Source organism: Bubalus kerabau, chromosome 6 (genome assembly GCF_029407905.1).
Source record: "Bubalus kerabau isolate K-KA32 ecotype Philippines breed swamp buffalo chromosome 6, PCC_UOA_SB_1v2, whole genome shotgun sequence".
Classification (NCBI taxonomy): domain Eukaryota; kingdom Metazoa; phylum Chordata; class Mammalia; order Artiodactyla; family Bovidae; genus Bubalus; species Bubalus kerabau.
This window is the reverse complement of record NC_073629.1, coordinates 19,846,634-19,859,953: the sequence shown is the minus strand read 5'-3', so window position 1 is coordinate 19,859,953 and position 13,320 is coordinate 19,846,634. Positions and strand designations below refer to the sequence as shown.

The 13,320-nt window shown below is 48.1% G+C and overlaps 1 protein-coding gene across 2 annotated transcripts; it reads left to right on the top strand.

Annotated features, from left to right (window-relative positions):
- The first annotated feature begins 5,375 nt into the window (after nt 1–5,375).
- RIIAD1 (regulatory subunit of type II PKA R-subunit domain containing 1) lies at nt 5,376–12,717 on the top strand. Of its 2 annotated transcripts, XM_055584285.1 has the most exons (5): nt 5,376–5,493; nt 5,993–6,069; nt 10,766–10,812; nt 11,903–12,029; nt 12,599–12,717. In XM_055584285.1, exons 1-4 carry the CDS (start codon nt 5,410–5,412, stop codon nt 11,971–11,973), a joined length of 279 nt encoding a protein of 92 aa, XP_055440260.1. In that variant the 5' UTR covers nt 5,376–5,409; the 3' UTR covers nt 11,974–12,029; nt 12,599–12,717. The 2 variants fall into 2 exon arrangements, 1 of the variants encoding a protein (XP_055440260.1); XR_008715580.1 differs by lacking the exons at nt 5,376–5,493; nt 5,993–6,069; nt 10,766–10,812 and adding an exon at nt 11,270–11,540 and having other exon boundaries at nt 12,599–12,668.
- Nucleotides 12,718–13,320: the final 603 nt, after the last annotated feature.

Below are 13,320 nucleotides of genomic sequence, written 5' to 3'. Positions count from 1 at the left end.
GTAGATAATCAGTTTACCCGATGATGTCAAAGGAGCTTGACCCCTCCACGCACTGGGCTTGCTCACAGCTCCCCCTCAATGCAGAGAGTATTTGCTGACCTCAAACCTCCTAGACGGGGCAGCCCTTGCCCACCATCTGGTGCTCACCTACCAGGGCTCACAGCTTTTGTGGGACACCCTGCCTCCTGTCACCCTTTCGTCACTCCAGAATGACGCTGATGTCTCCACATCTGAAATCTGTCCCACCTAGGAAAAGCACCCCTTTTCCTAGGCTCTCTGGGCAGGCCAGCTTCTTATTCTGTAAAGGGAAATAATAATAACACTGCTTAGAGGGCTCTTATGGTGTTGGTTCATGTCCTAGGCATTGTTCAGGTGCTTTATATTGACTAACTTGTTTAACCCTCAGCACCACCTTATGATGTAGGCTTTATCATTATCTCCCAGTAAAGATGAGGAAATCAAGGCACAGAGAGATTAAATGAATTCCATAAGGTCATGCATTAGAAAGAGATATAGCTAGCTGAGAGCGGAGGCTGGACAGTCTGGTTCCAAATCCACAGGTTTAACTCCCCTATCACATCTCCTAGTGGGAATGCAGGGAGTGGTTGAGTCTGGCTTTTCTTCCTCTTGTGTCTTCATCTGAGCCCTGGGTGAGACATATCCTTTCTTCTACTGCTCAATCCTTCATTAACCCCCTTCCACCCTTCCCTCCTGTGGCCTGAAGTCACATTCTGCCAGGTATGTATGTTTGAGAGAGAGAGAAAGTGTGTGTGTGTGTGTGTGTGTGTGCAGACATGATTATACTTCACTGTATGAATGTCCAGGTCCTCCCTGTAGGGCCCTCTAAAATGGGTGGGTGGTGGCAGATGGTAGAGGACCACCTGACCACCATTCTGACCAGAGTGGCCAGAATACGAGATGGCAGTGCCAGGGAGTCAAGAGTGCAAACACATCTGAAAAGTAACTTTCCACTCACCTCCCCACCCCCTCTGCTCCTTCCCTTGCCTCCTAATCTGATCTTGGTATTTATGGAGATGCTAAACAGATCTCGCCCTCTGAGGACAGAGCCTAGGAAGACCCCATGGCCCTGTTGATCTCATTACTCTGTGTCTTGTCAGCAGACCTGCCGCCCTGCTGCTCATTCAGGCTTGGGGCTAATCATATTAATTGAAATATTAAACATTCACAAAAGCAAATTATAATGAACTCCCCTCACTCCTCCTCCCAGTCAGCAATTGAGGAGACAGCTGCAAGGCAGCAAAATGTCTTCAATCCTTCGTTTAGTTTGTGGTCCCCAGATGGAAGGTTTCAGTCTGAGAGGAGAGGCAGGGTTTAGGGGGAAAGAGGTGGGAGCTCTCTTTAGGCCCTTGCTGCTGGGTGACTTTGGGCACATCTCTGTTTTCTCTACAGCCATGGGAGAGGTATCCCTATGAGGTAAATGCTGGGGTGGGGGGTGTGTGGGGGGAAATGACCCAGAGGCCCATACTGGGGAATTGCTCTCCTGGAGGAAATGAGGCTTCCAGCTCCTCGTTCCTCCCAGGTACTTTCTCTTTCTACCACCACAAGCTCACCCTCTTTCTTGCGCTTTTGCGCTCAACATTAAGATGTCCTGCATTAAAAGATTATTGACTTTATAAAGGGAGAGCACGTTCCTGGTTTTAGATTCTTAGGAACTGAGAAGTGCTAAATAATTGGGATGCTTTTCAGAAAGGACAAAATGTAGTGATGGCATGTGTGGGCAGAGTGACTGGTCACCAAACACTTGCTGGCCTCACTAATTGAAAACAAGAGTAAAGACTTCTGCAGCAGAATCTATAAGAATGTACAGAGAGAATTGATGCTATAACCTTCCTTCCCTCGAGTGGAGAGGTAAGACAGGCCAACGCAATCTACAATAGTGAGAACTGGCCCTTCACTCGCGTGCATGCTCAGTCGTATCTGACTCCTTGTGACGCCATGGCTTCTCTGTCCATGGAATTCTCCAGGCAAGAATACTGGAGTGGGTTGCCATTTCCTGCTCCAGGAGATCCTCCTGACCCAGGGATCGAACCCAAGTCTTAGGCGTCTCCTGCACTGTCAGGTGGATTCTGTACCACTGTGCCACCTGGGAAGCTGTTTGAAAAAATGAAAGTAGCTTCTCTCATTTCCACATATGTGTATTTGGGGTTTAGGTCATGGGATGTGGTCAGTCAAGAAAGGCTTGATTGATTCTCAAAGCACAAGAAGATCATAGCCTAGAAGAAGCAGGACATTAATCATTTTATGCACGAGGGTGGGGGGCATGGAGGGAATTCTGCATGTATATGCCGTGTGTGTGTGTGTGTGTGTGTGTGTGTGTAGATTTTCCAGTCCAGACCAGCACTATTTACTATAATGCAAGCTATATATATATATAAATAATTTAAAAATTTCTAGTAGCCACATTAAAGAAAGTAAAAATGAAAAATCTTTTCATAATATATTTTATTTAACTGATATATTCAAAATATTATTCAATGAGTTTATATGACATATCCAAAATATTCAACATGTAATCAACATAAGGATTAATAATGAGATATTGTACATTTTTAAAATACAAAGTCGGACTTCCCTGGTGGTCCAGTGGTTGAGAGTCTGCCTGCCAGTACAGGGGACACGGGTTCAATTCCTGGTCCAGGAAGACTCCACACGCTGCAGGGCAACTGAGTCCTCAAGCCACAACTATGGAAGCCCTTGCAGTCTAGAGCCCATACTTTGCAACAAGAGAAACCACTGCAATGAGAAGCCTGAACAAGCAAATAGAGAGTAGCCCCCACCCTCAGCAACTAAAGAAAGCCCACGCACAGCAATAAAAATTCAGTGCAGCCAAGAATAAATAAACAAAAGATTAAAAAAATAAAGTCTTCAAAATCCAGGTACTTTGCACTTACAGCTCATCTGATGCAGCAAATTTCAGCCACAGGTGTCTGGCGATGACCACAGCAGACGGTACAAATCTAGAGGTTTTACTACTAACTTCTCTGGGGAGTGGAGGGGTGGGCAGAGACAGATCTTGGCTGGGAGAAGCATCACCTCTGATTAACCTCTGCTTCGGCCTAAAAGAATCACTTCCGACAGATGGCAGCTTATCTACCTCTCACTATAATTCACGCTCCTAAAAAACAACCCAAATGATTACTAACCCAGATGGGGTTTCTGGGAAGAAGCTTTTAGGCTACTATTTAATCTACCTCTGGAGGTTTTCTCCTGGCTTGAGAACTGCCAACATTTTCACTTCTTTTCCTCAGTCTTTTTTTTTTTTTTTTTTGTCCACACTGCAGCTTGTGATATCTTACTTCCCTGACCGGGGATTGAACCTGGCCCCAGCAGTAAAAGCACCAAGTCCTGACCACTGGTCCACCAGGGAATTCCCTCTCAGTCTTTTCTGAGAAGCAGATGGCAGAGAGACCCCTCCCAGGCCATGGCCTGATATTGAGTTTGTTAAGCTGTTTCCTTGCTCCTTGGGTGTATGTGCCACGTGATGCAGTTGTTCATAAATCTGAAAAGACTGCCTCCTTTTGCACGCTCTTCCCTGCCTCTCAGGCAGTCTGCTGGGCATGATCTCTGCGGGTGTAGAAACTCAGCACTTGTGTGTATTGTCAGACAGCCTCCTGCCCTTTCTTGGTGCTATTTTCAGCTTTCTGACTTTTTGTCTCACTTTCTCTTCTTAATTAGCTAGTAGAAGAACACATCTTGAAGACCAACTGCCTTTCCCTTCCTGTGTATCATTGGGAGTGGGAGACATGATTTAGAATTTATAAGGAGCAGTTAATCTACACAAGAAAGTCAGTCCAAGATGGGAAACTTCTGGCAGGATGTCTCCAGGTCCTGTCCAGCATTTTCAGTCTGAGAATGTTCCTTCCTTTGTAGAACTCGGTTCATTTCTTGCTATAGGGTGCTTTCATGTTTTGTTAAGAACCCGAGATTTCAGTGTCAAGTGTCTACAGGACAGATGGAGGGGTTTGGCTTCTGGGCCAGTGGAAAGGGAAGAAGCCTAGATTCTCCTTTACTACTACTAAGGCTTTAAGTGAGAGGGTCAGGAACCAAATTCTGGGAGATTCTGCCTAAAGGAATCCCTTTTCCAGTTTCACTCTTTTTTTGTTCACTCACTTGTGTCCAACTCTTTGCGACCCCATAGATGGCAGCACGCCAGGCTTCCCTGACCTTCACCATCTCCCAGAGCCTGCTCAAACTCATGTCCATTGAGTTGGTGATGCCATCCAACCATCTCATCCTCTGTCATGCCCTTGTCTTCCTCTATTTCAATCTTAGGGTCTTTCCCAATGAGTCAGTTCTTCCAATTAGGTGGCCAGAGTATCAGAGCTTCAGCTTCAGCTTCAGTCCTCCCAATGAATATTCAGGACCAATTTCTTTTACGATTGACTGGTTTGATCTCCTTGCAGTCCAAGGGACTCTCAAGAGTCTTCTCCAACACCACAGTTCAAAAGCATCGATTCTTTGGTGCTCAGCCTTCTTTATGGTCCAACTCTCACATCCATACATGTCTACTGGAAAAACCATAGCTTTGACTAGATGGACCTTTGTCAGCAAAGTAACATCTCTGCTTTTTAAGGTTTGTCATAGCTTTTCTTCCAAGGAGCAAGCGTCTTTTAATTTCATGGCTGCAGTCACTATCTGCAGTGATTTTGGAACTCAAGGAAATAAAGCCTGTCACTGTTTCCATTGTTTCCCCCTCTATTTGCCATGAAGTGTTGGGACCGGATGCCATGATCTTAGTTTTTTGAATGTTGAGTTTTAAGCCAGCTTTTTCACTCTTCTCTTTCACCTTCATCAAGAGTCTTTAGTTCTTTTTTGCTTTCTGCCATAAGGGTGGTGTCATCTGCATATCTGAGGTTATTGACATTTCTCCCTGATATCTTGATTCCAGCTTGTGCTTCATCCAGTCCAGCATTTCTCATGATGTACTCTGCATATAAGCAGGGTGACAATATACAGCCTTGAGGTACTCCTTTCCCAGTTTGGAACCCATCCGTTGTTCCATGTCCAGTTCTAACTGTTGCTTCTTGACCGGCATACAAGTTTCACAGGAAGCAGGTAAGGTGGTCTGGTATTCCCATTTCTAAGAATTTTCCACAGTTGTCTTTCCAGTTTTGCTCTCAAGTTAAAGAAAAAACTATTTGAGGTTGGGTGGGGTCAAGAAGAAGGACTCATTTTCACATAGAGTCAAGCTGGAAATCCAGTCTCCAAATCTGCGGAAGGGGGTCCTTTAGAATCCCTCCGGAGCTCACTCCCTGACTTCAGAATGGCCCCGTTATTGGTTCTCTCAGCCCCGCCCCCTGCTGGAGAGGGCCGGGCTTGAGGGCGGGGCCAGGCTGGGGGCGGGTCCTCACCTGCTGTGCCGCCCGTCGCCTTGACGACCGCGACAAGATGGCGAACCTGACGGGCACGATTAAGGGGCTGTACCCCGAAACACTGAGCCCAGAGCAGCTGGAGAAGCTGCGCGGCTTCAAGGTGGGTGCGGTCCCAACTCCCGCCTCCATCGGAGTGCAGCTCCTCCCCGGGTGAGGGCCGGGCCCCAGAGAGAAGGGACTCGGGAGCCTGTGCCCAGATAAAGGGGCGGCAGGCTGGGGGATGGGGACACCTCCGGCGGACCCCTGGCTTCTGGGTCCTTGAACAGATCCCCGCAGGCGCTTGAAAGTGCAAAAAGAACTAAAATAGGAATGTACCAGAAAAATGGACCGAATTGACAGCCGGATACTTTAACTTAGATACAAACAAGAACTTCCCAACGGTAGAGACCCGACTTTAGTTAAGGCGCCTAAGCCTGAGCCTGAGACAGCATTGGAGATGTTAATAATCTGTAAGAAGAGAGATGGTTTAACTGTTCAAACATCCTGGGAAGAGACCCGGGTTAAGGGAGCCCCTTGTTTCCCCAAGCCCTCTGCACCTCCGCCTGGAACCCTGAAATCTTTCTCTTCATGGAGGGTGACCTTTGGTTCTTGACCCCCAGATTCAAACTCGGATTACTAATGAAAAGTACCTTAGGACCCACAAAGAAGTGGAGTTGCTCATAAGTGGTTTCTTCAGGTAGGTGGTTTTCCAGACTGGCCTTGAGTAAATAGTGTAAATTTTTACCAAATCTCGTTGGGGATAGATGAGTGTGAGTCACGTCCTCTTTGTTTAAACACAGCTTGTTGCTTCCTTTAGGGTCTGAAGATTAGAAAATATCCTAAGATGGAATGTTTTCTAATGCTGGGGCCTGTGACACCCAGGATTTTCTTGTTATTTCTAGAGGTTTCCTTCAGTTATCTCAGAAATATTAATATGCATTCATTTTAGCTGTGAAGATAAATATATACCTTCTGACACTTGGAACAAGGAATTTGGCATTGAGAAACTCAGCAGACAGCTACTGGGTGTAGAACACTATTCTCCACAGTGGTATTTAACAAGATCATTAGAACTTAAAAAAAAAAGAATTATAGCTGTCTGGCCTTTCAGATATACCAGAGAACATAGTAGAAAGACTCCAAGGGTTGGAAGCCACTCCCCTATAAGTCCTGGGGAAAAGAAAACCATTTTCCACCATATCTTGGAGACCTTTTCCCTTCCCCCACACTGCTTTTCAGCATGGCATTTGCTTGAATGGAAAATTTTCCTAATGGGATGAAAAGCAAGGAACTGAGGAGGGAAAAAATCATGGCGCATCAATAGATGGAAACAATAGAGCTATCTCAGAAATACTGTTTGGCTGCATTGTGACAAATAGACAAGATTTAAATAATAATGGCTTCCATATCCAGGCACTGTGTTGGTTTCCTCCATTAGCAGTTATCACACTGTAGTGTAATTGCATTGTCCATCTTTTGTCTCTCTCCCTGGACCAAAGCTCTAAGCTAGTGGAGCCATGGTTTTGTCCCCAGGGCCCACACAGTGTATGGCAAATTGGTACATTTGTGCTGATTCTCCCAGCAGCTCTACAAAAATAGTTTATTATCAGTTCCATTTTACACATGATGTACTTTACCCAGGTGCTGAACCAGGATCCAAACCCCTGGTTTTTCCACTGCATTTCACTGTAAGCACACAGGAGCTGGGAGCCAGAAGTTGTGCTCTCCTTTGTCTTTTAAAGATTTTTATTTTTTTGCTCGTACCGGAGTGCATGCAGGATCTTAAGTTCCCTGACTAGGGATCGAACTCAAACTTGAGCCCCCTTTTGCAGAAGTGTGGTAACCATTGGACCACCGGGGAAGTCCCTGTCTTTTTAAAAGTAGGCCTAGAGGGGTGTTTTTCTTCATGCTTCATTGTTCTTCATATTTTAGCCATTTTCCAAATGGCAGTAGAGTCTCAGAGGGCAGATAGGGGAAGGGGAAAGGGCAAATGGAAACCTGTCTGAGAAGTTTGGTTTTATTTGGGCTAGGGGTAAGGCTTGGCCAAAAGATCGATTAGGGGTCCTCTGGCAGTGTCAGCCCTGGAGATCGGGCCATCACTTTCTGTACCTTTTCTTCTAAAGGGAGATAAAGGAAGACATCTGTCCTGATCTGGGGAGCTCACAATGCAAGTTAGGAAAGATTCCAGCAAGGAGATTGGGAATAGATGGTAAAACCTGAAATATCTCACTATTTGCAATGTTCACAGACAAAAGGATTAAAAGCAGTGGGGGTGGTGAATGAAGAGGGCACTATTTTAATCACATGGCAGGAATGGCCCTGCTTCTCTGCCCAGGAACAGTTTCTAGGAGTAGCCTGGCGTCTGCAAGGACAGCCCCAGGCAATTTTCCCTCTCCTTCCTTATCATCCCCTTCTTGGGCCAGGTGGGCCACGAGGCCTCTCCTTTTGCTGTCCCTCAAGCTCCTCTCATGAAATCCTCCTGGCCCCCTTTAGGCCTTTCTCTTTCTGGGATGGAGGTGGGAGGAAGGCAGAAGTGTTTGAGGGTTTGTTTTCAGGGCATATGTGTGTGTGTGTGATTGTTATTTCCTTTGGATGGTGCCAGAATGAACCAGAATCAGCCTGTCATCGGCCCTGGATGCTTCTGATGGTCCCTCCTATGAGAAAAGAGGAAGGGAGAAGGGGGGACAGAGTCCCAGGCGGCATGCCTGTCCTCACCTGGCCTCAGGTCTCTGCTGTAGACTCACTGTAAGCCATGAGAAGCCCCACAGCGTTTTTGTTGGGAAACTGGCTCTCCACTTGGCTCTTCCAGATCCTGATGATTTATGGCCATTCAGCCACAGCTTTCTGGTCTGTACTTACATATACAGCGTACGGAACTCTTCATACCTTGAATTTGGAAGCTGAAAAATGGAAGGAGTAGGGATCTAACCTATTTTTAGGCACCCAGAGAGCTCAGGTTTTAGGCTGGAGATAGGAAACAAAGCGTGACATTGTAGGAAGGCTTTACTAGGTGCTTCTGTAAACCGCTGGGCGGACGAATCTTCCCAAACCGTAGCGCCAATCATAGCATTCCTTGGCTGGAAAAATCTGCAGTGGATCCACAATATCGCCTTAAAAAATTCTATTGAAATATAAAATACCAAAAAAGTGGCATGAACTTTCACAAGCTGAGAATACACATGGTGCTAGTGTCCAGATTAAGAACTAGAATCTGACCAGCACCTCAGACCCTTTGTGGCCCCTTCCAGTCACTTCTTCCAAAAAGTTAGTCAGCATCCTGACTTCTTTGTGTGTGTGTGTGTCCTGACTTCTAATTGCTCAGATTCATATTGCCTTTCTGTGTCCTTTGAAAGTGAAATGAAAGTCGCTCAGTCGTGTCTGACTCTTTGCGACCCCATGGACTATATAGGGATTCTCCAGGCCAGAATACTGGAGTGGGTAGCCTTTCCCTTCTCTAGGGAGTCTTTCCAACCCAGGGATTGAACCCAGGTCTCCCACATTGCAGGTGGATTCCTTACCAGCTGAGCCACAAGGGAAGCAAAAGAGTGCTGGAATGGGGAGCCTATCCCTTCTCCAGGGGATCTTCCTGACCCAGGAATCGAACTGGGGTCTCCTGCATTGCAGGCGGATTCTTTACCAACTGAGATATGAGGGAAGTCCTCTGTGTCCTTTATATAAATGGAATTCCACAGTATGTGCTCTTTTGTGCCTGGTTCTTTTGCTCAGCAATATCTTGTAGCCCCTCCATTCTCCTTGCTATGCAGTATTCCACGGTGGCACTTTACCACACTTTATTTATCCATTCCTATCACCTCTTTTGGGCTTCCCTGGTGGCTCAGATGGTAAAGAATCCGCCTGCAAAATAGGAGACCCAGGTTCAATCCCTGGGTCAGGAAAATCCCCTGGAGAAGGAAATGGCAACCCACTCCAGTATTCTTGCCTGGAGAATCCTCATGGGCAGAGGAGCCTGGCAGGCTATGGTCCACGGGGTCATAAAGAGTTGGACACGACTGAGTGACTAACAACATCATCTCTTGAACTGAGTAGGAATGTCTCTCCCTGGCCTTTAAGGCCCTCCATATCAGGCCTTCCTTCACTTTCCTCTATTTCCTACACGTGCCCCCACTCTAGCCAGACTGGACCCCTCTGGTTGTTTCACTGAGTGCTCTTCTAGGCACTGGGGAAACAAAAGTGGTGATGACCCAGTTCCTACCCTAGAGGAGTGCACTCTCAATAGAATGTGAGCTGTTCCCTTGACTTTCCAGACCTTTGCTCCTGCTGCTTCCTTGTTCTGGAAGGCTCTTGTCCCTCAGCCTTTGTCCCATGTGTACCTCAAGGGTCCTCAAATGCCAGATGCTGTGTGATGACTTGGGGGGTCTTGTTTGAAGAGGCTGCCCTCTCTCCTCTGATCTCTCAGCACACTATTCCGAACCCTCCTGTAGCACTACCTGGAGGTTACTTGGCATTTTGGGAACTTACCCGTTTCCTTGTGCTTGACTGTCCTTTTTTTGAGGTGGGGCTGTATTTATCTTTTTAAAATCAATCCCTCATATCTTATATAGTGACTTACACCTAATTTGTGCTCAGCAGTTCTCAAGTTGAATTGAAGGAAAAGAAGGGAAGCAAAATTGTCGAAACTTGCAAGGCAGGGGCCTCCTGGTCAGGCAGGGCAGCTGTAGCCACGAGGCTATGTTGCAGAACCCTGGCCTTGGAGCCACACGACCTGGGGCTCCTCTCCTTTATTTACTCACTTCATGAACTTGGGCAAATGGTCAACCTTTTGAAAGCTCGGTTTCTTCCTGTGTAAAACGGGGCACAGTCATTGCTGTTTCACGGGGTTGGAGAGTGAGGTAATGTTTGTGGACCTGCTTTATGAGCCATAAAACTCCGTGGGATGTGAGGCAGTCTCAGCTGCCCAGTGGGCCGGCCCTGCGGGTGTCGTCACAGCGTCCACGGGCCTGCCGGGCCAACAGCTGCCTCATGTCTATCTGCTCAGCTTTGTTTCCTGTGCTCTCTCGCCCCACCCGTGGCAATTTCTGGTTGCTCTTCCTCAGAAGGTTGTGGGTGCCACACCTGTCCCCCACACGTGAGACCCTCAGGGACGGGGCAGCGAGCTCTTCAACCCTGGCCTGGCCTTGGTTTTGTGAAATGATTGTCGAGTGAATGACAAGCTTCACTTGGCTACAGCACTCGCTGTCTCATGAGGTGATCATTCCCTAGGCTCCTTGCTTCTGGCCCCGGATCCTGACTTAAAGGAGAATCACACCGGAAAGGGTCCTTGGCAGGAGGCCTCTGGCTCTCTGCCCACTACGACAGGTGTGTCTCAGGTCATCGGCCGACAGACAGCTCAGGACCTGCTTTACCTCCACCCCGTACCCCTTGTTGTTTTCCAGAGAAATGTTTTTGAAAAGACCAGACAACATTCCAGAATTTGCCGCAGGTGAGTAAGGCAGCATCCCTTTGGGATGAGTGATCAATGCGCACCAGGAGTGTTCCTGTGAACTGCGACTTGGACAAGGCAGAACCTGGGCTACCACTTCACCTGATGTCTCCCAGGGGAGCTTTCTTCAAAACGCTCTTTCCTCCATATCATTTCCTCAGAATGAGGACAGATAAGAAATGAGGCAGAACTTCCTCGTGGTAAAGATGGTTAAGAATGTTGAGATTCCCAAAGGGACAGACAGGCAGCTCTTTTCCCGGGAATCTTAAAGCAGGATTCTCAGCCCAGGCTGTGCATTAAAGTCACCTGGGGAGCTTTTAAAAAATACCGATGCCCAGGCCCACCCCAGGGTTTTATTTAATTAGTCTGGGGCAGGGCCTGGCATCCACTGTTTTAAAGGCTCCCCAGGTGATTCTAATGGGCTCCGCTGCCCTGAGAGGGCTTGAGGTCAATGGTATTTAAAGGGAAGGGGCTAGGCCGGCTGATTTCTCAGGTCCTTTTAGCCCTGGGAGTCCGTTACAGCCTCACAAGGTTCCTGACTGAATCTAAGTGCGTCTTTGCTGCCACAGCAGATGCTGCCTCTGATTCACATCATGCCGGGTGTATAAAAATCCTCCTTTGTCGTCATCCTGCGAGAGCCTGGCCCTCCTTGGAGAGGATATTCTCAGAGAGGGCGTGATGTCTCAGACAGGAGCCTGCAGGCCGAGTGGAGACAAGAATAACACTTGGTATTTATTTGGGCCCCAAGATGGGCCTGGAGCAGAAAGCCAGAGAACCCTCTGACGGCTTCCTGTGCGTCAGCAAGCTGATAAGCCAGTGGCAGGGTGGTGTGGTGGGGACCAGGGCCACCCCGTGTCCCCTTTCCCGGGAACGCTGGAGCTGGAGGCTCAGAAGTGCTGGGGGTCGGGGCAGTGCAGATGGTGACCCTGGAATTTGCTGTGACATCTCATATTACATCGTAAAACTGGACCGCAGGAACAGTCCTGCCAAGACAGAGCTGTCCCTAACTTTTTAGCAGAGTGAGCTGTCTCTCCCCTCGTCTACTTCCCCTTGGGTTTAGGTGATTTCTTCTTTTTGATTCTCATCCCAGACTATTTCACGGATCCAAGACTTCCCAACAAGATTCACATGCAGCTAATTAAGGAGAAGAAAGCGGCTTAATTAGCAAAATCACGATGCTCAGCTGTTGAGAGAGACCAGAAAGAATCCAGCCTCTGGTGGGTGTTAACCTCACTTACAGACAGAGGCTTCTTCACTCCTGTGAAAATAAGCACTGGCTGCTCGGCCTGGGGTGTGAAAGAAACCAAACAGTCTGCAGAGAAGTTTCTGCAAGTGTTGAGTTTTCCTGACACTACCTTGGGGAATTAGGGGCTGTGAAGAGAGGCCCAGGGTTTGTCTGGCATATCTGTGGCAGAGACATCCGTCTTCTTAATCTAGTGACGTGGTTGAGAGTGGAAATTGGAGTAGTTCTGGAGGAAAGAGAGAAGCAGGGAAGCGGGGGCGGGATCTGTTGCCACAGGCTTCCTGCGAGCTCCTGTAGTGGCCTTTTCCTTGTGTCCTTGGTGGTGGGAGTGGAAGGGCTTCCCCGCTGTTTCTGGAAGGGGTGGAGGCCCATTTGGATTGGGCATGCCCCCACCCCCATCGTCAAACCAGGCTACCCTGTGAGGGCCAGCACACATTTTCCAGGCAGGCTTCCTGAAATGATGTGGAAGGTTGGGATTTTTAAATGTGAGGTGGGAAGAAGCCACACTCCTGATTTAGCAGCACCATTTCTTTTTTTTTACAGGGTCATCTGAAAGCCAGAGAGCTTTGTTGCCCTCAGTGTGGGTTTCCAGGCTGCCCTGGGCTGCGCCTGCTGTTGCAAAGGCTTTTAAAGATACTCATTAAAAGCAGACCTTCCTGTGCTCTCTGCTTTATTTCAATCAGGAGGAGGAAGACATCCTTCATGGGAGGCTGCTCTACCCCTCCTCTGACCCGGGAGGTAGCAGGGCCTGTCTCTGTGTCCATGGCAAAGGCCTCTCAGCTCAGCCAGTGGGCTGGCTGCCCACGTATGCTCCCTGCCCCTCCAGACTCTCCCTCCCAGGGCCAAGACTGGACAGAAGAGCAGTGGCGAGTATCTGGAGAGGACCACAGCTGGCCGTGGTGGTACTCAAACAAGCAGAGTCCACGCTTCCGAGGTGGCTTTTGTTTTTTATCTCACCTCCGGGGTTACTGTACCTAGAGTACAGGTGATGATTAACTTTCATTTCCATAGAAGCAATAATCAGAGGAATTGGGTTGGAAGAACAGCAAGGGTGAATGAGATTAGACATAGAAAACCCACTCAGGCTCATGCATAAGAGTGAGGGACTCAGAGGCGGTGGACTTTGGTTTTGGGGACTTTTAGGAACAAGCTGCCCAGCCATTTCGTTTTCAGCGTTAGAGGCAGGAGAGTGGGCCTGCTGGTCCTGTGGAGTCCTTTCTAGGCCTAGGAGGCAGGAAAGTTTTGCACGTATGTGTCTACGTCTC